Raw genomic sequence first — 22,456 nt, forward strand, 5'->3', positions numbered from 1 at the left:
GCTAGCTTGAAAGATTTTAACAATCAAAAATAAAATGAGGCTTTACCATTTAGGTAAACAATTTATACAATTTGGAGGAAGAGTGTTTTGCTCAAGCTTTTTCCCCTTTAAACACCAGATTTTGTTAACTGTTTTGCTAGAAGTATGTAACAGCCACATGAGGAACACCTATTTTCTCAATATCTTTATTATATTTGATTTACCATTACAATAGAAAAAGAGAATCATCCAAGAAAAAAAACCCCAAGACCATAAAGTAAAACAACATATTAAAGTTTGCCCAGTTGTATATTGATAAGATATATGGCCATTTGATATTTGAGTATATTCAAAATAAATAACAAATATAAATATATCAGTAAAAAACATAACATTTATCAGTATGATTCTGAAACGTAGAAATGACGAGGACATGAGCAAGAGTTTCTACCTGTGTGGATAAGAGCGAAGTCTCTGTAACTAAGGAATTCCATAAAATCTTCCCGTCAAGAGTATTGAAGTGAGGTCACGAAAATGGGCTCTGGAAAAGGCCCATCTACATTTGCTTAGAGTTAGATTGTTATAGATACCCCACAGTAGTGGGCTTGGGGATATCTAACATTTGCTTACAGAATTCAGAAGCATTGGTTATATCATTATGACAATCAATGTCCCCTAATTCTTTTATTTACTACTGATTTGGCCTCTCCATGTTCTTTGGACTAAATATTCAGAAGAGAAACCAAGTCTGCAAAGGCCAAACAAGATTCTGAGTCCTGAAATTAAAAACTTGGCCCAAGTCTGGACCTCAATAGTTGGCATGCTTGCTTCATGCCTGAAGACTGCATTAAGGATGCATTTTGGAATAGTCCTAAGGAAATTCAATTGAATGGCTTCATTAGGTTTGCATATGGTATTTTCTTCATCCAAATTGTCAATCTTCTAGTTCCTGTGAGAAACATACTCTCCCCTCTTAGTCTAGGAAAATTAAAAATGAACAAAATTGCTTTAGTGCTGCTGGGACTCACACCTATTTCCTAGGCACAATATCTGGCAATGATTTCTGTGATATTTCAGCAGCTGAAGAAACAAGCTAAAACAAGAACATGGGGTGATATGGATGCAGTTTAGGAAAAAAAGCAAAGGGAAAATAATTTGCAATCATTGAAATAAATGATGTATATAAATGATCAGGTAAGCAAGAGTTACATTAGTTACACCGATGGCACTATTGAAAATAAACCTAACCAGAGACAGGCAGGAAAGTCCATTTTTTCCTAACTGAAAGCAACCACTAGACTAGATCTAAACATTTAAAAGAAAAAGTAGATAGGTGCTCAATACTGGACAGTTTCCCTAAGCCAAATCCCAGAGCTTTGGTAACAGGAAGGCATAAGGTTCTTTTGTGCTTCCATCCCATTTTGGGTCCATCTGAAAAGAGAATCCTACATCCAAACCGCAATGGCAATTCTTCCATTCCCAACCTAGCATTTACCCACAAGACACTCAAACATTTCTGTGCTTGTTCTGCAGCAGACTATTATCCTAAAGGAAATTTGCAAGCAAAAGCCCCTGGTGAAATTTCCATGAAAGTGTCTCATTCTTCCCATGAGGAAAAAAATGGAGGGGGGAGGAGGAGGAAAGATGGAATTAGAGTAATCTTGAATTACTAAAGAGGGTCACATCACTGGATCAATAAGCAACACTGACAGAGATCAGGTTGCATTGCAATTCTGCCAATAATAGAGAGGATAGAAAAGCTGAGAGAAGGATTTTTCTAAAGCAGCAGAGCATGAAACAGAAAGCTTGGTAAGCAATCCAAAGCAGTGTCTTGCTTTACAGACCCCAATGGCAGCACTGGGCTTTGCTTGTGAAACAATTCACTCAAACTTGCTTGAAAGACTATGGCTCTTCATTTGATAAAACAAGCTTTTATACTCACTGTAAACTAAATGTCATCAAAGTCCTGAAGATGAAAGAAAACTAGTAATTAATCAACTAATTAAGCAACTGACTGTAAAGACTGGGGCCACCCATTAGCCTGGAGTAATATTTCCTGCTTTTCAATCAGCAGCATATATCACTGATTTTGTTACCTGTTATGCTAGAATAAAAAAAGGAATTCACTTCCCAGGGAAGAAGTGGCAGTGAGTTGAGATAAACTCTGCGGTACAAGTAAAGGAAACAAGTGACTAAATACATGAAGCCAGAAAATAGGGGCAGCTCACTGTCTTACCAGTTTCAAACTGAAATTAGTTACAGATGCAGTCACGGTGTCTTGTGTAAACGCTATCGATTGGAAAGCTGACAGTCTTAGGAGCTTCAATGCTAAGACAATCAATTTGGCAACAGTGTCACCTGCCACTTTGCTGAATAGTTGACAATGCAATTATCCAGTGTGGAGGCAAGGAGTTGGCGTGTGTCAAATGCAATTAATCACCTTCTGGGCACTATTCAATAATGCATTTTACCGCCTGGTGCAAGAGACGACATGCGAAGACAAGTAGCAGTTTCAAGTCATTGAGGAACCACATTTCTTTCTTTTTGGGGAAACAGAATACCAAAAAAAAAAAAAAAATACTGTCCGATCATAACAACTGCATTTTAAAATGTTATTAAAATAGTCTCAATCAATATTTTTGCAGATGTGTTTGAAAGGCAACTTCAAAACCCAGGAGAGAGTTCAGGGCAGATGGCTAGAGGGAAAAATAACTGAATTAGAATCTGCAGCCTTCATACTGAAAATAGGAGTGTGTGCAGACACAATTATAGCAAGAATGCTGCAAATGCGAAATGTAGCTAAACATACAGTTTAGCGACAAACAAAATATGCATTCAAAATGGATTATCTCAATTTCCAGCATGAAATTACTTTTTAGTTAGGGTTAGGGTTTTAAGCCATTCCTCTATGTCTTTTTTCCTGCTAGAATAAGAGTTGGAAGAGATCACAGAGATCATCTAGCTCAACCTCCTGCTCATTACAATTTGATTGAATTTGATAACAGATGACTTATAATTATGAAAGTGTATGAATCCAAAGTTGGCAACAATATCCCAATCTCAGCTTTTAGTGCTAAATATTTTGAAGTGGAAAGGGAATATTCTGGTCAACCCTAAACAAATCATTGAATTTTCATCTACTTTACCTCACAAAAATTTCATAACAATAAAATGCCACACTTAATTTTAATGAAAAGGTATTTTTAATGGATCTATAGAATCTGCAAATATTAAGTTCAAAACCTAGCCTACTTGAAGACTATGCTGTTTATATAAAGGCTGACTATAATACATTTTCTTCATTTCATGAAGGCACTTTTCTCACTTTTTCTACTTGTTAAGAAGGACACAGAAGAGTAATAAGCACAGTGAACCCCAAAAATATTTGCCAAGAAAGGCAATGTAAGGCCTCATTATATATTATTGAAGAGATGCACCATTATACTCAATGGAAAATAACTGTTTTCTTTCTAAAGGCAAAATGTTTTCAAAGAAAAAAACCAAGAAAGTTCAGTTGCCTTTTGAAAAGCACCTTTGAGACAACCATGACCTGGATGGTTGAGAATCTCCAGAGACATTTGTTCTCTTCCTACCTGACAGAATAACAGGTTTGCATTACAATTTAATATGAACATTTGACAGCATGCCCAGGCTCTTTCCTTGTGAGATCTTATCATGTAATGCATGAATCAGTAGCCATTTCAGTTCTATGAAAGAAAGTAAATTGTCATTGGATTTTGCCTTGGGCAACACTGATATTTGGAGGATGATACCAATAAAAGCCAGCATCCTGCAAGTAGTGGTGATCTCATAGAATTTTGGTCATTTTCAAGATTACTTTTCAGGGATTCAGGGACAGTGAACATCATATCATCAATGAACATGTATTCTATAGACCAGGGGTAGTCAACCTTTTTATACCTACCGCCCACTTTTGTATCTCTGTTAGTATTAAAATTTTCTAACCGCTCACAGGATCCACAGTAATGGTGATTTATAAAGTAGGGAAGTAACTTTACTTTATAAAATTTATAAAACAGAGTTACAGCAAACCCCTACCACCCACCATGAAAGCTGGAATGCCCACTTGTGGGCGGTAGGGACCAGGTTGACTACCACTGCTATAGACCTTTGAATATAATATTTACATTTGTACCCATAAATAAATATATATATATATATATATATATATATATATATATATATATATATATATATATATATATATATATATATATAACTTATTTTATGATTCTTAGGGTTAGGCTTCAATAGTTACAGAAGAGCAGAAGTGTAAGGAAATCCTACTGGTCTTAAATTGTTCCTCAGCCAAAGTAAATTTTAGTCATATTTGTATCTCCATCTTCTGAATTATTTATTCTGCTTTCTGTGCAATTAAGGAATTATCATCTTGATTTCTTCCAAAATGTGTTTTATTTATTCAAAAGTCACTTGTGCAAGATTTTGGGAAATTAACATATTTTATTCATTAATGCTTATAAAAATTCCCATCTTTAAATTCTGTTTCAAGTATATTATTAATTGTACAAAATGTACATAGCTAAGTATTTCAATTCAATTTATTGCCTATGTAGACATATAGTTTTTTGGTGCATTATTTTTTTCTTATTTTTCTGAAAAATATACAAAAAATTAAAATACAATCCACACAAGTCACTTCAATGCACCACAAAATAGATAGGTAAAAATGATGTAGAACATAGTTGCAAGGTATCTGAATCCTAAATAGCTCTTAATACTGTAAGTAAACAAGATTAGTCATCCTGAGATATGTAACTAATTCAACATATATTATATGCTAAGATAAATATTTAGGTTTATATATAATTTTAACAAGATAAATACACAAACAATCACACATTAGAATGATTTCTGAGAGGATAAAATTGAACTTGACAGGTTTTTATATTTATTCTCTCAGATACATGATAAGGAAAATGAAAAAAACCAAGTACTGCATAAGCATATTTGTACATCACAAGGATTACAAGAATCTATAAAGGCTGAAAATTACAAGATTTGTTTTAAGTGGCTTTTTGTTAGTTGTATGCTAGATTTTCAGCTGTAAGCTTTAAAAATGCAAATAATTAAAAACCAATTGTAGACAAAAATAAGCACTGAACTTGAGGAATAGTCCCTCAGGTAAGAAATCTTTTAACTTGAAAGAAAAGTAATTAAGGAATTATGAAGCTATCTTAAGTTACTCTGCTGACATTCTTTCAACCTCATTTTCTATTGTCAAATTGAAAGTAGATCAATTGAGAATTATGAATATCAAGAATTAATTACAGATGTATTGAAAGGATATGTAAATATTAGAGATTCCTTTTATTTCCTTAGTGGTCACCTAAAATGCCCTTATAACTTGCAGGAATATCACTGGCCAGCACTCTTTGATATGATCTTAAATAGCCATACAACTTTTAAAAATCCAACTACAGGTAGTTATCAAATTATAATTGTGAGCCCTTATTATGAATTGTTAAGTCATGACAAACTTTAAGCGAGTCACTGCACACAATTTTTTGACCTTTTTTGCAGCAGTTGTTAAGCGAATGTCATGGTTGTTAAGTGAATCCATTGTTCAATATGGGGCATTTTTACCAGAAGTAAACATGATTTCCTGCAAAAAACATTGTAAATAGCATTCCTGTGACCATGAGATTGTGCAAATGACTGTAAATGCCATAACTTTGAATCTGAGTGAAAAATAATATTTTTGGGGGGAGGGGACTTGTTGTAACTTTGAATAGTCACTAGGCAACCAGTCATAAGTTAAGGATAACAGGTGACAAATTAATAGAACCAGAAATTAATAAAAGCAGATAGAGGCCACATAGCTTTATATAGAATATGGTTTGCAAAGCCATTTTCCTTTCTTCTGAAGTTCCAGAGATGCAAAAACGATTCCCCCACAAATTTGGCATAAATTATAATAAAGAATGTATTACTTCTTTATGCCTTTATCTTAGGAGAATGAGAAAGGACAGGCAAAAATCTATTCTCATATCGGCAGGAAAAAAAACCAGATACTTAAACTGAACTTGTCATGATGGTTTGTTTCCTGCATTACAGAGAGAGCTCCACCATTTCTATTTACAATATTTACAAAGCTTCTAGTTCCTATACACATTCACAAGCAAAAATTGCTATAGTTGATGCCACGTAAGCACTTTATTTTGCAGCAAGCATAGTGTGACATCAGCGCCCATACCAAAACATTTCAATTAGCTGCGAACCACCAGTTGGATGACAGCCATCTGCTGGAAATGCCTGGCATTTATATTTTAATCAGTCTGATTCTCCAACAGTCATAACAAGTGCAGATGAAACCATGAAAAACTCTTGCTGCAGAAAATTAGGGTTCTGTGCTGATCTTTCACTTGGCAAATTAAGAAAAATCCTGCTGATCAGATTTATCAGTCCACTGAGTTCAGCATCTAGGAACCAAGAAAAACTAGAGAGAAGGCATAATGGCTATCTTTTTTACTATCTATTGTATGTGGAATTCAGAGACATACTAGTTAATAGACTTCCTATAGGCTAGTACTCTTTCCTGCAAAGAAATATGGTATACCAAGAAAGATAAGGCTTCTTTGTTAACAGGGTTATCAGCACCTTCAAGCTAACATACAAGGTTATTCTAGGTTGCTCATTAAAGAAAAGATCTTGCAGTATTCATCTTAGCTTCCTGATAATCAGTCTTTTAAAACCTTAAACATTGCTTTAATGAATATTTCAAAGCAATGAAATTTCCAAGATTGTCAAGTGAACAGAGAGTTGACCAGTTGTTGTCATACTTAAAGATTTAGTACGGGAATGGCAAAGAAAGACAACTTAACTACATTTTCCAACCCTTTCATATCTGGAGGGGGGGGCAGCAATCTCAGCTCTATCAGACAGCAGAGCTCAGAGCTTAAATGGGATGTTGCTGGCTTGCTTTTCCTGTCTGTCTGTCTCCCTCTTTCTCTGAAGTTGCCTGGACAGCTTCCTTAAGCTGGCGTTATCACTCCCTCTAACTACTCTTGGCAGGCAATCTAATTCCCCCTGAAAAGGTCACCGCCATTTTAACTGCCTTTCAATCACATTAGGAGTGTGGCTGCTCGTGCCCACGGAGCTATGCCTGCAGCTCTCCTGGCTAAGGTGCAATCGATAAACTGACATACCATCCCCCCCCCCCATCCCAGCAGAAGATGGCTCTTCCCTTGTGCCATTCAGAAGTGCCGCTCCCTCCCCATTTACTTACTTTGGCTAAAGGAATGACACAAGATGCTGTTTGACCAAAACTCTCATAAAAGTGATACTGACATATCCAGAAAGATAACCTTGTAGGCCTTGAATGAAATAGCTCAATTGTGACAACGAGGGAGGGTTTTGGGGGGATTAGACACACAGAAGCAGCCACATTCTGGGAACCAACCTGGCCCTTTCAAGACAGGTTGCTTGCCAAAAAAAACCCCACCATCCACAAAACTGCTTCCAGCTCCCTTCCTTGCAATCATTACTGTTATCTCTCCTGCCTTCACCCTTTTTTCCTCATAGTTACCACCATCATGTTTCCTCCATCGATCCTCATGTAAGACACTGTTTTAAGTCCGCTCGCCTTTTGACTGCACTAAGCCATTTAAGGGATGACAGCAACCTCTATCAGCACAAAGCCAATATGATTCTTTTCAGATAAAGCACTTTTGTCACCCGTTCTCCCTCCCACTCACTCTTTCAAATAGCCCACATGTTAAAAAATGCTAAGCTTTCAAAGAAAAAAAAACATTTTTGAGCCTCACTCTGTAATTCTTTAAAAGGATAACCTCATAGTGGAAACACTTAACGAAAATGAGCAGCTGTTCTTAAAGACTATGAGGAATTGCTATAAATACTAGGACTATAAATTAAGACAATTAAAACTCAGTGCCTCTAGTTCTGGAGCAAACCCCATGTGGAACTTTAGACAGAGATAATAGAAGATAACCTTCCACAAGATCTAGCACATATAGAAGTCCAAGAGGTACATTTGTTCCACTCACTGGGATCTCTACACAGAACTTTTGGAGCATGAAAAATTTGCATCCTTCATCAAAGGATCTGCTGCTATAGGAAGGAGACCAAAGACTCCAAACTGGAAGATGAGTGAATTTTACTTGCAAGGAGAACAAGAGCTGCTCTCTACACAACCACAGGTTTTTTCCTAAATAAGTCTTTGTGTTTGTATACATATGTTAAAACAATGATTACCTTTTTTTTAATCAGAAAAATGTACCTCACTATCAGAATTTTAGGAAATATTGAGCTAAACAAAAATGGGGGAGAAAACCAAATAGATGGCACTAATCTGCCAAGATTGTGAAAATAGTAAGATGGTATGATAAAGGAAATTCATAAACTGCGTGAACTGATATTTACTAACAAGTCTACTTCTGTGAAATACAAGTTTCAGCCTTACAGACCATTTAACTATATACCATATGATTTATACAGATCATAGTTGATAGGTTCACACGTTTTGCTGAGCCATGGTTTGTTTTAATAATAAGGTACACATTTGGATTTCTCATCATTCTAAGTAAACTCTAGTCATCAGCAAATCACAATTTAAATAAATTATAGCTTAACACAAAGTGTAAACTATACTACTAAAAATGTCAGGCCCCCAAATCAAGGAAGACACATAATTCTTCCAAGCTGTGTTCTTTATAGATCCACATATATAGACAGAATCTTGACAAACTGAAGCACTCTACTATCTGCATCTACTGGTATCATATACTTTGAAAACTATTAGGGAGGGGCTGACTTCGCCCTCTTCGACTAACACAAAGTATTTGGACTGAGATGCCCTTATTCTTCTGGAATGCACCTGAGCCCCCCTGGGAATCCAGCCTACTATAAACCATCACAAAGAAATATTTCAGGGGTGAGGAATCAGGTTTAAATCAGTTAAGATATTAATGCTCTTCTTAACAGTGGGATATAAATGTAGGTTTTCACTCTTAAAAAGTATCTAAGACAAAATACCCAATTCAAGAGTTTTGCAAGTATATGTTTTAGCAACAACTTATGTTTTAAGAAGAAACTCAGGAAGCAAATGTTATCTTGAATATATTTATCCTTTTTCCGCTTAACCTTAAAAGAAAAGGGATTATCAAAATGTTATCTAGCAAATGGTTGAGCCACTAGAGTACTCAAAATTATTTGAAAAAGATAAAAATAGCATGGAAAATTGCTCTAATTAAAACTTCTAAATTATACCAATGCAACTTAAATTATCTTCTTGAATGTTCTATACCAGGGGTGTCAAACTCAAGGCCCATGTGCCAGATGCGACCCACGGGGCCATCCTGGAAAATGGTAAGGGTCAGGCCTGTGTTGCTTTGGCCCAGTCTACCTGTGTCGGTTCGGCCTGCTCTACCCAATGCAAAGAGAAAACATCAGGCCAGCGTGGCTTTGGCCCAGTCTACCCAATGCGAAGAGGAAACATGCCAGCTGTTTGGGGAGTGGTGCCAAGCTGGCCACACTCATTCAGCTGTGCCCCCCCCCCCCCCATGGTCAACCAAAGCCCTGATGCAGCTTTCAATGAAATTGAGTTTGACACCCCTCTACACTATTTGCACGGAACTCTTATTTACAAAAAATAAAATTCTTGCATTAGTATGATAGGAAGCCTGAAGCTGATACAGGAAATCCATGAGATATGACAGATTTGTTGGGAAGATTTACCAATGCTAGTTTATTGTGCTGCAAAAAATAAGGCTAGGATATCTGACAAGAATAAATCATTTGATTACTGCATAAGAACACATGAACACTCCAAAAGAAATGGTTGAACTCTGACCCATCCGCTTTAGCCATGATTTATTCACATAGAAAAGTATAAAGGAAACCTGAAAAAGAGAACACTATCATAGATATCCATAGGCAGAGGCTGGGAAGGATGGGGAAGGTAAGTGAACCATGCACCATTGTTCTGGCCCCCACTTAGCCTGTTCCAAAACTAAAGTCACACAAAGCTTGCCAAAAGAAAGCCTTTATCAGTCTCGGCTCAGACTGGCTGCGAGCCCAAAATAAACATAGATAAAGTCTCTTTCAAACAAGGGTTACGCAGCAGAATACAGAAACAAAACTCTTACAGCACCAAGTTTTCAAGAAGCAAAATCACTTCTCCAAGTGTCTCACAAACTCACACAGGATCGGAACTGAATTCTCCATAAACGAACAACGTTGACTTCTGCAACCAGGGCATGGCACCATCAGTCCTTTTATCCGTAGGAGAAGACTCTAACGAGCAATAGCTGTGTGTAATCACCTCCTATGAGTCCTCAATTGTGCCTTACGGTCGGTCAGCTCTTCTCCTACGTGCATCCCGAAATGACTCACAGGAGAGTTCTTGCTCAGCCTCTCGTCTCCTCCCCACTGATCCAAGGCTCAGTCAGTACCTGGGGACCAACTAGTCTCTCTGAGCCCTGCTCGGAATCAGACCCCTGTCCAGAGCCCTCCTCCTCTTCCAAGCATGACTCATAAGGCCCCTCGCTGTCAGAGTCTGATAACAGCTCCAAAGGCCCTAGCCAAGTCACAACATACCATGCTGTTCCTTTCATACAATACTGCAATACATATCCAAAAGTTTATATTATGAGGTCACTACTCATGTTTCATCATTTTGGCATCACTCTGGCTAGGAACAATTGCCTAGAAGTATCCTTTATAACACTAACTAAATGATTTAATTTTGAAACCTACTTGCACTAGTGTGATTTTCTTTGCATATTTTAAATTAAAATGCAAATTATTACATATGGCAGGTTGCAAACTTTAACTGTGATAGAGAAATATATCAATTTCCCTGCTTGAAAGGATGCAACATTTTCCACACAATCACAAGGTTCTCAATCAGTTTAGTGAATCCTGACATAGACCAAAAGGCTGAGTAGAAGAAAAGAGTCAGGTGCACAGTTAAAATTACATTCACCAATAAAACTCACAAAGGTGACATTTTACCATAACTCATTCACTCCTTTGTAGCCATTTTTCCTGTCACAGGGGAAGGAAGAGAAAGAGGAAAAATAAGATTTGTTTTTCTGGAAACCCTCAGGGCTGGAGTGCTGAAGGTGTATGGCAGGTTGGTGAATTGTCATTTATCAGACTTAAAAAAGATAGAGTGATAAATGCATAACTGGACCTTTAATATTTTATGCAGGTGCTAAAGTGACTTAGCTGTCAACTTCCATAAATCAACAGCAGCTGATAAAGTTGCTTTCGTCATTGTAGATTGGGGCTATTTACTATGTTATTTTTCGTAATATTTTAAAATGCAGAGTGTCACTGAAACTGACTGGCCTTGGCAATATCTCTCCAACTTTGACCGATGCTATCTCAATATTAATGCAATATTTGTAATTCCAACCATTTAATTTTGTTTCCATAGATGCAAAAAAAAAAAAAAAAAGAATTTTTATACTAACAAAAATGCAGGTTTCAATGTACACTGAAAACAGATGCATTTTACAGTTTGTAAGACTATATTTATCAATAGTACAACATTTAATAATATCAAAAAACTCCCCAAAAGTAGTTTAGTTTTAAGAACTAAGAAGAGAAATTTACCTCTGAAGCCCCCTTCCAGGAGGGTGGTAGCACGTATTCTCTTCTGCCCGCACCATTCATATTCCTCAAAGCGATTACCATTCTCATTCTCAATGTCAACAGGGTCATCCTCCAACATGCATGACCCCTCCCTCTGAGTAAATAAAACATTAAGCATCTTTTTAGAATCTTGGAAAATAGATACTATTCATCCTAGTAGGGATGCTGAGGTAAATTATGGAGAATTTTGCAAGGTTAAACTGCATACGAACAATGGCAAAACATTACAGAGAGTGTTGTTTTAAAATTATGAGAGTTCCAAGAAAATAATATAATTTAAAGAACTATGGAAATTCAAGGCTAGATTATTTAAATAATGCCTAATATTATCTTGAGCCAATGAATTGTCAAAATGGAACTTGAATTGAGAATTTTCTGACTAATATTCTATCTGATGAAGGAAGCTATAATGGTCTGTTTTACAAGGAAGAAAAATAAAAATGTCCATCGCACTACAGAAAGAATTTGTCTAAAATTTATAAATAACTGAAATACAATGACTAATACAGATTGTAATCTTTTGTTTAAATTAATAAATCAGAGCTATCATCAAACCCTGCATTACGCCCCCCCTCCAAACCACCACCACTCCTAATCTTATTTTAGTATTGTCTATCGTATGAAAAAAATTCCAATAAAATGAGAAAGCTTGGAAAAGAAAAAAATTGAAGCTTTAACTACGTAGATTAGAATTGATCATTCTGGATAAAGCTTTAGCATTATTTTTGTTAGTTCTCATATACTACTATCTGCAAGAATTGCTAACACAATTATTTATGTCTGTGACTACTTCAACGCTTTATATACTAAATTGCAAGGACAACAGTCAGGTGACTGATTTTGAAGACATGATTTAATTCATTAATCAAAAATAGCCACATCAATAATATCATCAACTATAAAAACACCAGGCCATGGTCTGCTATTTTAAAGAATGTGATATCTGTCATGTTGCGAATGACAGGCTATACTCCACCAGGAAATTACTGAGCACCCTTACAAATGCTATAAATAGTGTAGGAAAATTAGATCCAAGGTCCAATAAACTTATTAAAACTAGAGCAATGCTTGACTAGATGTGTATAGTCACTTTTTCTTAAATGGAGAGTAGCATCTAGGTTCTACATATATAACTTTGAGGGTGAAAAGAAACTGGCTTCACTTCTCCGCTCCAATACATGTTTACGTCTCAGTTTTATTGCATTAATGTTAATAAATTGCATATTATAATCAAGCTCCAGAGAAGTAGGAAAAGCCTCCTGTAACTTAGGAGAACTTCTGAAGATACCAAAGTTAGAGGCCACAATTTTCCTCCTATGCTTTTGTAGGGCAATAGTAAGGTGCCCAACGGCATAGGGGCATCATTAAGTCATATCCTAATTTTAGAGGGTCCTTTTTCATGTTTAAGGTATTTTAAGGGCAATAATTTCCATGAGTGAATCCTACCCCCCTCCCCTTCCAAAAAGGGCTGTTACAAAAATCTAGCCATTTTCTCATTGCATTTCAGTGGCTCAATCTCTGTATCGGTGGGGAGGGTGCTAATTGTCACTGCTACTGTAATAGCAACGGAGACTACAATCCATTCTCATTTGAAAGGCTAGGAGTATTGGCTGTAACGTAACAAGACTGCCAAAATGATAAGCAAGTAATCAAGTGGATCTGCAAAGGAACATTCAGGTCTCAGGTCTTCAATTGGCAACTTCGATTTCTATCCAGATATCAGGCAGAGCAGAGAGTGTAGAAGAAAGAAAGGAGAGGCAGCAAGGGTTTCCTTAGCGTTTCTACCTTTGCAAGGCATTGTTCGACATGCCCACTCCTCTCCTCCTCGGATCCTGAGAGAGGCTGGCTGCAGAGGGGACATACCTGCCCTTCGTCTTGCTTCCTCCTTTTCATTTTTCCAATCCGAGCTGTTCAAGGAAAGCAGAGATAGAAGAAAAGTACAACAGGTTACATTTGTAAGATTAGCCCTTCTCTATCCAGTGTCAATAGTATTCATATCTATTCCTTGCAAAGGGCAAATACGAACACAATTAGAAAGGAAGTACCACACAGGGTTGAATTTTATCTTGAGCACTCTAAACTTAATCCTCTTCATCTTTCCATCTTTGTGGCATGGTCAAACACAAATCAAATTCCTTGTCTTCAAGAAATCATGCTTAATTCTATAATTATTGTAGCACTGCACCCTTCTAGTAAAAAAAACCCTAAAGCCATTTGAGTTGCCTCGAGGTGGGAAAATTAATTGAAGCAGATTCACCCCAGAATAAGTATCAGTAACCATTTTGTCTTCAAGATGCCAAACAAGATTTATTTATTTTAGAATAATTTATTATGGAACATTTTTCAAACTACTGTAAAAAGGTGCTGCTTATACTACTAGCCCCCCAAAAGCACCAAGTTCAAGCATGAAATTTGGTAGCAAAATGGCCAAATTTCAAGGATGCATGCTTAATACAAAATTAAATAAGGCAAATAGGAGTGATCAGGCAAAAATCTCTTATCTTCATCTGTATCTCAAGATAAACTGTCTTGTGCTGAGTTTACTCCTGATGGTTGCACTGAGAGTGCACACTCCTTGCTCCTCTCAGGATGATTTCTGCCTTTCCAGTTATGGGTGAGTTAGGTGGGCACATGTATGAATGGAGTGAATGGCAGCAATTTAGGCTTCAGGTTTAAATGGACATAAATTAAACCTTCTTTTGATGCCAATTTATTTAGCTGGTTTTCAACTTATGACCAATCACTTAGTGACCATTTGAAGTTGCAAGACACCCTCCCCACAAAGGCACTTATGAACCAGTTCCAACAACTGCTTTCCCCATGCAGTCACATGACCAGATTTTAGATTGACACTTTGACTACAATTTAAGACTTCTTTTTATTTTGCTGAAAAACAGTGTTCATTTCTGGGCTTGAATGAAAATTCCCCATAATGAACAATGGGTTTGCTTAATGACTGAATGACTATGGTAAATAGCTTAACGACTGCTGGAAAAAAGTCATAAAATGGTATCAATTTCTATATTTGTGAGTTTTTAATGTTGTATAGTAATTTTTCAAATATGAAGGTAAAAAAGTTATAAATTGTGGACCTGTTTTCAAGGGGGATAATTATTATAGCTGAAACGTATTTATCAATATTCAACCAGTGGGGGATACTTCATGGTTTTATATACTTTTTTCTCTTTGTTATTCTTTTTTATTTTGACTTTGAAATAAAAAAAATAGAAATAAAAATATGTACACTACAAAAACACTGATCATTATGGTTCAGGCAAAGTTAATTAATGTGAGATGATTATGTGTTGCTATATGTTGCACAAACATATAACAAAATTGTTATATTTGTTGCAACTTCATAGAATTTATACAAAGCATGAAAAATGATCTCAAAAATACTCTAAAGACAAAATATGGATAAGAAAACTGGTAAATGTAAGTTGCTACTAATAATTTGAGAATGCAAATGCAGGAAAAACAAAGTATGTTCAATTATATGGTCAACTTTAGTTGACATAAAATGATCAGCCATGAAATATTTTAAGAATATTATCCTCTAGTCTATTTCTCTGAACTCCTTCCATTTTTCTTCCAATCGCATTTTTTCTCAAGCAACAATTCCCAACAAATTTATAGGCACCTACTTTTCACTAAATACACAGTGCAAGAGGAAACAAGTCCCATTAACTCTGGATCAGTTCTCCAGAATAGCACTAGTGGCTCTGGCTTTTACCCTCTTAGTATTAGAACACTTACATAAAACAAAAAACATTTCTCCAATAATAAACCTTGCTCTTAATAATTTATGTCATGTTTTCAGGATCAGATAAGTAGAAAACAGCTCCATGTAAAAGATCCTAAATTTTCATGGTAACCAGGCTAACCTTTTCTTAAAGGAAATTAGAATTCCTCATATAGGAAGCTGCACATCCAGCTTTTTCCATGTTCATAAGAGCAAGTATTAATACACCCCAGAAAAAAACATGCAATAAAAATGCACTAAAGAATAGTCATTAGAAACCTCCTTATCTGTAGTCACTAACAAAATCTACAATCACTTATTCTTAATCACTCATCTAGTTAATTTGCAACAAGAAGACTTCCATGTTATACTTTCAATACCTTTTGCTTTTAAAAAAAACTATCCTCAATTACCAAGATGTTGATAATATTATTTTTTTCAAGGACTAATGGAGTAATATCTGATTGCATCTTTTTAAAATAAATCTTTCACTGCAAAGCCTGTGATGCTAATTGGAAAAATTGTAAAAGTTAAAAAATATTAATGTTAATAACTTGGATTTTAACTATTTGCAAAGCTTCTTGGACCAATTTTCATGTTGCTGGATTATTATGTTTATTATTTATATGCTAGCATGATGTACAGGTAATGTAAAGGGATTGATATTTTTCCTAGGCTGATGACTGTTCGACACAATTCAGAAAATAAGACTACATTATTATTATGCATTCTCACTGATGGAGACAACTTTAAAAAACATATAACAACTATTGCAAAAAAATGTTCTTGCCCACAAATCAGAGTGGCAGAGGCCAAACATTAAATACAGCAAAAGGAAGATAACAAAAAAGTTAGCAATAGCTTAATGGTGGAATTCAGGAATGGGAACAAGAAACTGAGGCTGTTTGAAAAACGAATGAGTAGAATTTCCAATTGCTGCTATAAAGCTCTGCTATCACTTCTAATCAGCATAGAAAGGATGGAGTAGCCTCAGAGGAAGGGGGGCAATTGCCGAGCTGTCCCAAAGGAGAACAGCTCAAAAGAACACACAAGTGAGACCACAGTATTGTTAATTAGTGCTGATAGATGAAATCATTTCTAATTAGCTCACTAATCCTTCTACCCAGTACTCTTGTCACAGGAACAAAGAGAGAGGCTTGGTTGGTTTTTTTCCTAATGTTTAAGCCAAAGATTTTTTTTAAAAGAATAAGCCTGAACAAAGTAACAGAAAAACTATCAGTTAAGATTCCAAACAGTCAGGTTAGTTTTTGCAGTCCCTCAGTTAGAAAATAGTTGACATTTTGTAAGAGACTTTGCTATATCAATGAAACAACAGAAAAACTAACTATCATTTAAGATTCCAAACAGTTATGTTAGTTTTTGCCGTCCCTCAGTTAGAATAAGTTGAAATTTTGTAAGAGACTTTGGTCTATCAGTGAAATAGACATGACAAAAGAAAGTTTGATAGTTTTAAGATGCACAAGACATTTTAAATTATTAGATTTATTTTGCTTAAATAACCAAGGCATAGGGAAATCAGTATTAACATTACAATAACAATTCTGTCACTGGAATGATTTCATGAACCAGAGTATTGTTGATAGTCACTTTTTTTAAGTATTCCTTCTGGATTAATCGTGGATCTAAATTGCTACAAAAAATATTTCAAACACATCCATTGCTTCCTTTTCTACACAAAAGTACACAATGGTGACAGGCTTTGCTTTGTTAATCCAAACAGCACAAATTCAGACTTAGTCTTAATTTACACTATCTCATGTACTTGTTCTGGTTGGTTCCACCACAAAACCGTGGTCGACTAAAGCGCGCTCGACGAAACCGTGTACCTGACGTCATCACAGCGCGACGAAAAAAGCACACTGTGAGCGGTAAAGCTAAAATTAACGCGTAAACCTAAACCTAACCCCCCAAAACCTAACCCTAAACCTAACCCTTAACCTAACCCTTAACCTAACGCTAAACCTAACGCTAACCCTTAACCTAACCCTAAACCTAACCCTAACGCTTAACCTAACCCTAACCCTAACCCTAACCCTTAACCTAACCCTAACCCTAACCCTTACCTTAATGTGAATCGGCTTGCTTTAAAAGCGCTTTTTAAAGCGCCCTTTTTTCTCCGTGGTCGTATTTGTCGCGCTGCTGATGACGTCAGGTACGCGCTTTAATCGGGCGCGCTTTAGTGGACCGCGGTTTTGTCGTGCCACGGTTCTGGTTTACCTGGAGTTTTTATTTTGCAGAGGTTTAGAAGGGCACTTGTGTTTTGCAGGGCCTTATTTTGTATGTATTACATAACTTTTATATTGCTGTGAAGCCTGGAATCACACCTACTTTTGTTCTATAATCTAGGTAATCATTTACATACTGAAATCCAATTTTGTATTCCACATTCTACCTATGTTGAGCACTCTATTGAAAAGAAAAACCCACCATGTCTTTTTCTAGTCTACTAACCTACTTATTAGTTAATAGCTTCTAACTCAATTTTGCTTGTCCATTGATCAATACCGTGTTTCCCCGAAAATACGACCTGTCTGGAAACTAACGCCTTGCCACATTTTTCGCATGGGCAAAAATATAAGCCCACCCCTAAAAATAAGTCCCCTGGATGACAACCCCCCCCCCCCGGCCAGGCAGAGCACTGCTCACCGACCTAGTGGTATCCCAAAGGCGCCAAGCCGTGGGAGCGGAGGGGAAGGCGCTCACATTGCTTGGCGCCTTCGGGATACCGCTAGGTTGGGGAGTGGCGTTCTGCCTGGCCGGGGGGGAGGGGTGGCTGCTCCCTTGTAAACTGGCTCCCGAAGAGCTGGGCACAGCCTCAGGGGCAAAGCAGCCATGAGGTGACCACACTCACGAGCAGCCACCCGGCAAACCCCCTCTCCAGACGGGAAAAGTGCCATTCACTGACCTAGGGGGTATCCCTAAGGCGCCAAGGCACATGGCGCTCTGCCCGCTCCCCAGCTCCCATGGCTTGGCACATTTGGGATACCCCCTAGGTCAGTGCATGGAGCTCTGCCCGGCTGGAGAGGGGGGTGGTGCGAACACCTGTTCCGCCCCTACCGCGCTCCGAGCATAACTTCTTCTCTGGCTTCCAAACTCGGCTACCGAGTCTTCCAGCAGCGGCTGCTTTAGGAGTGCGCTCTATGGTTGTGGGCTGGCTGCTGGAAGACTCTCTGTCCGGAAGACTCTCTGGCAGCGGCCCACAACCATAGAGCGCACTCCTAGAGTGGCCGCTGATGGAAGACTCAGCAGCCGAGTTTTGGAGTTTGGAAGCCGGAGAAGTTATGCTCGGAGCGCGGCGGGGGCGGAACAACCCCCCCTTCTCCAGTCGGGCAGAGCTCCATGCACTGACCTAGGGGATATCCCGAATGTGCCAAGCCACGGGAGCTGGGGAGCGGGCAGAGCGCCATGTGCCTTGGCACCTTAGGGATACCCCCTAGGTCAGTGAATGGCGCTCTGCCCAGCTGGAGAGGGGATTTGCCGGGCAGTTGCTCATGAGTGTGGTCACCTCATGGCTGCTTCACCCCTGAGGCTGTGCCCAGCTCTTTGGGAGCCAGTGCACAAGGGGGCAGCTACCCGGCAACCCCAAAACAATAAGCCCTCCCCATATAATAAGCCCAAGGCATATTTCGTGGGGCAAAAGGAAATAAGACCCTGTCTTATTTTCAGGGAAACACGGTACGTGCTCAGATCATACCATTTCTTCTGCATATTCCAGATTGGTATACTGTATATACTCGAGTATAAGCCTAGTTTTTCAGCCCACTTTTTGGGCTGAAAAAAGCCGCCTCGGCTTATACTCGAGTCAGTGAAAAATTTGCCCGAAATGGAGGAGAAAAAGGGGCGGGGCCATGCCGCTGGGTGACACTCGTGAATGGCCCAGTGCCCCTGTGAGTTTCCCCTCCCTCTGTGTCAGTTTGCCGCGCAGCGCGCACCGCACCATCCCCCCTCCTCACGTTCTAATGTAATGCAGGGCTGTCTTACTATTCCCCTTCCTCCCCCTCCTGCCGCTCTGCAACGATGTCCCACCTCCTCCTTGTTATGGCAAGCAGCCACATAGCGATGTCCCACCTCCTCTGGTACAGTGATCCAATGATAGGAATCACTGTGCCGTGTGTCATAGGAGGCGGGACATCGCTCCCGCGGCTGCACGGGACATCATCATCACAGCGGGACATCAGCATCATGAGGTGAGTGAAGTATTTCATTGAATACACTGCTAGTTTACTGTTTTTCTTTGAAATAAATATTCAAAAACATTATTGGTATCTATTTTTATTTTTGAAATTTACCGGTAGCTGCTGCATTTCCCACCCTAGGCTTATACTCGAGTCAATAACTTTTCCAGTTTTTTGTGGTAAAATTAGGTGCCTCGGCTTATATTCGGGTCGGCCTATACTCGAGTATATACGGTAGTTAAGAATTGTATTCAATTCACCCTTGGAAGCGAATTGACACAATTATTTTCAGAATTAATGTGTACATCATTATTTAAAGAATTTATATGACCATCTATTTCATATAATGATCCCACTCAGCTCATAACTGGTAAAAACAGGAATACCTTCCCCCATTTCAATAGGCATCAGACCAATCAATCTCTTGACATTTGGGCAAAAAGCCAGGTCTTTACAGCCTTCTGCAAGGTTCAAAGGATAGGGATCCCTCACATTTCAGGTAGAAAGTTATTTCAAGGCTGGGACAACTACAGAGAAGGTGTGCCTATGTACAGTTAACTTTCTGGAATTATAGGGTAATGGAAATCAAGATTTACTTTTTAGTTTTACACAAAGTATTATAAAATAGTTTTATGATAGATTTATTTGGGGGAGTTTTGGGCAATTTGGAATACATATGGGTACATAAATGACATCCTTATTTCAAAGCTACCATTAAAAGTCAGAAAAAGATAGATTTTTAAAGTTGTTGACAAGTACATGGTATGTACAATACCTAAATTGGCTCCAAATCACCTTTTCCTTTAAAATCTGGATTGTTGCACAGCAACAAAAGCTCAAGAAGCCTTTGATTAATATTATATTTCAATGAAGCCAATACACCCAGCAAGAACTGATTTGCTTTAAAAAGTCTTGGAAAAATATTTGTGTTTCGGCACTAGGCATTTTCCAATAACAGCACCAGATGCCACAAGGAATATTTGTGAGATGATCAATATATGAAATGGTATAATAGCATATTCATTAATCATATGCCAGGGGAATTCAATAGAAATTGTACAGCAGTTTATGAATGTAAAACACAGATTACATGTATTCAGAATACAAAGCATGGTGCTTATTAATCTTAATTCAAGAGTTCACTCTTACAATGTTGTAAATACCACTAACATAGATCTTATAACCTTGCAGCTGCCTAGTAATTTTGAATGCGTAATAAAAGATTCTTTTCTTTCAATTTTAGAATACTTTATAATTTGAATGTTTGAGATTTCAGTGTATTTGCTTTTGATTGAAATAAACACTGACAAATAGAATTAAAGAAGTATTACAGCTTTTGAAATTTATTTTTGTTTTAAACACTCAGATTTCATAGTATTAATATTTTAATCTGACTAAAAGTCTCAGTGCTAAAAGCTGTAAAAAAAATTACTGTATGCAAATATTGCATATGTGATTTCCCTATAAGGGCAAATAATCTGAGGAATTAAATCTGTGGAAAGTTAATTTTGATTCTCTACAGTGACAGAGATTGGGCACAGGAGATTACACATACACACACGCACACACACATGGAAATTGATCAGAAATTGAAGAACAGCACATATGATGTGTGGTTGGAAAAACTACAAAGAGGAAAATATGAAATGACACTATTTTTTTTAATACACATGGCTCTAAGTAGTAGACAGTATCCAGTACTGGTGGTAATGATAGCACCAATTTAGGAAAGATTTAAAGAAACAAAAACAGGTTGGTAACACAAATGATAAGTAAGGCTTTAAAATTGTAGGTCACAACTTACTAAACCATCTTATAAAAGAGAGCATTAACCCCATCAGACACTAATACTGGAAATTATTATTCCTAACAAAAGACAAGAATATAGGTCCCACTCACCATTCAGCCGGGTCTGTCTGTTTGCCCTTACTCGCAAAAAAGTCTATGAAAAGACACAAGAATGTAAATAGATAGGATTAAGGTCCTGCTAATGAGAAAACCAGATAATAATTCAATCAACTTTAAGAAGTATTCTTGAAAGGAACCCACTCCTAGAATATTTTTAAAAATACACACCAGTTTCATTCAACCCTTAAAAACCTTCCTTTCTGGTTTTTCATATATTAATTCAAAAAATCCATAGTTTCCTAACAGCTTCCCATGTTTTCTTTTGCTCAACTCTAAGTCATATTTGGACTTTCAGAACTCTCTCCTATAACATGATATTGCCAGTCACATTTGCTTTCTAAAGTTCATAGATTGTCCATTATCAAAAGCATTCAGACTGTATTAGTAGCTGTAACCAGGTTCCCTGCCTATCTCACTACCTTAGGCTGGCTCAAACTCCAAACTGATCTGCCAGATGAGTATCTATTTTGGCCCCATTTTCTAATACAACTCCAACTTTCCCCCCTCCCCGTCGAACGTGTCCTGCCATGCCTACTAGTTTCCTAATCAATTCCTAACATAATTCGTTTTCTCTTTATATAAAAAGAGGCCTCTCCAAGTTTATCCTGAGAATGTAAACAGACCACTCCCACTCTCAGGAAGGACGGCCCAGCTTCCTTTAGATGTAAACAAGACCTATTCCCTTCCTTAGCAATAAAATGGGTTCGGCCACAGAAACGGTCCACGTTCGCACCTCCTCCCGACCACCGGGCTCCCTCCTCTCGCTCTGCATGGCCAGGGATGAGAATGGATACGGGCAACGGCCCCGGCCCCTGCAATTAACTCCCCGCAACAGCGGTCGTCGCCATATTAGCTGCGATCATGTGACCAGCCGTCGCCGACGCGGGGTGAGAGTTCAGAGGAAGTTGTTCTCATGGCAACTAAGGCTGAGAGCGGGCGAGGGTTGAGGGGGATTTCTGCTATAATAATAGTG

The 22,456-nt window shown here is 37.8% G+C and overlaps 1 protein-coding gene across 6 annotated transcripts in view; it reads right to left on the reverse strand.

Moving 5' to 3' along the window:
- Positions 1–22,456, reverse strand: part of RNF220 (ring finger protein 220) — a 402,605-nt gene that overhangs the window by 62,931 nt on the left and 317,218 nt on the right. For 4 of the 6 annotated variants that reach the window (XM_032218004.1, XM_032218002.1, XM_032218006.1 and 1 more), the window contains 3 exons: positions 21,475–21,517; positions 13,423–13,544; positions 11,599–11,731 (listed from right to left, as the gene is read on the reverse strand). In XM_032218004.1, the coding sequence (XP_032073895.1) occupies positions 11,599–11,731; positions 13,423–13,544; positions 21,475–21,517 (298 nt within the window). Of the gene's footprint in view, positions 1–11,598; positions 11,732–13,422; positions 13,545–21,474; positions 21,518–22,216; positions 22,355–22,456 lie in introns of those variants that run through there. The other 2 variants (XM_032218007.1, XM_032218003.1) reach the window with 2 other exon arrangements.

The sequence above is a fragment of the Thamnophis elegans genome, chromosome 5 (assembly GCF_009769535.1).
Source record: "Thamnophis elegans isolate rThaEle1 chromosome 5, rThaEle1.pri, whole genome shotgun sequence".
In the NCBI taxonomy this organism is placed as follows: Eukaryota; Metazoa; Chordata; class Lepidosauria; order Squamata; family Colubridae; genus Thamnophis; species Thamnophis elegans.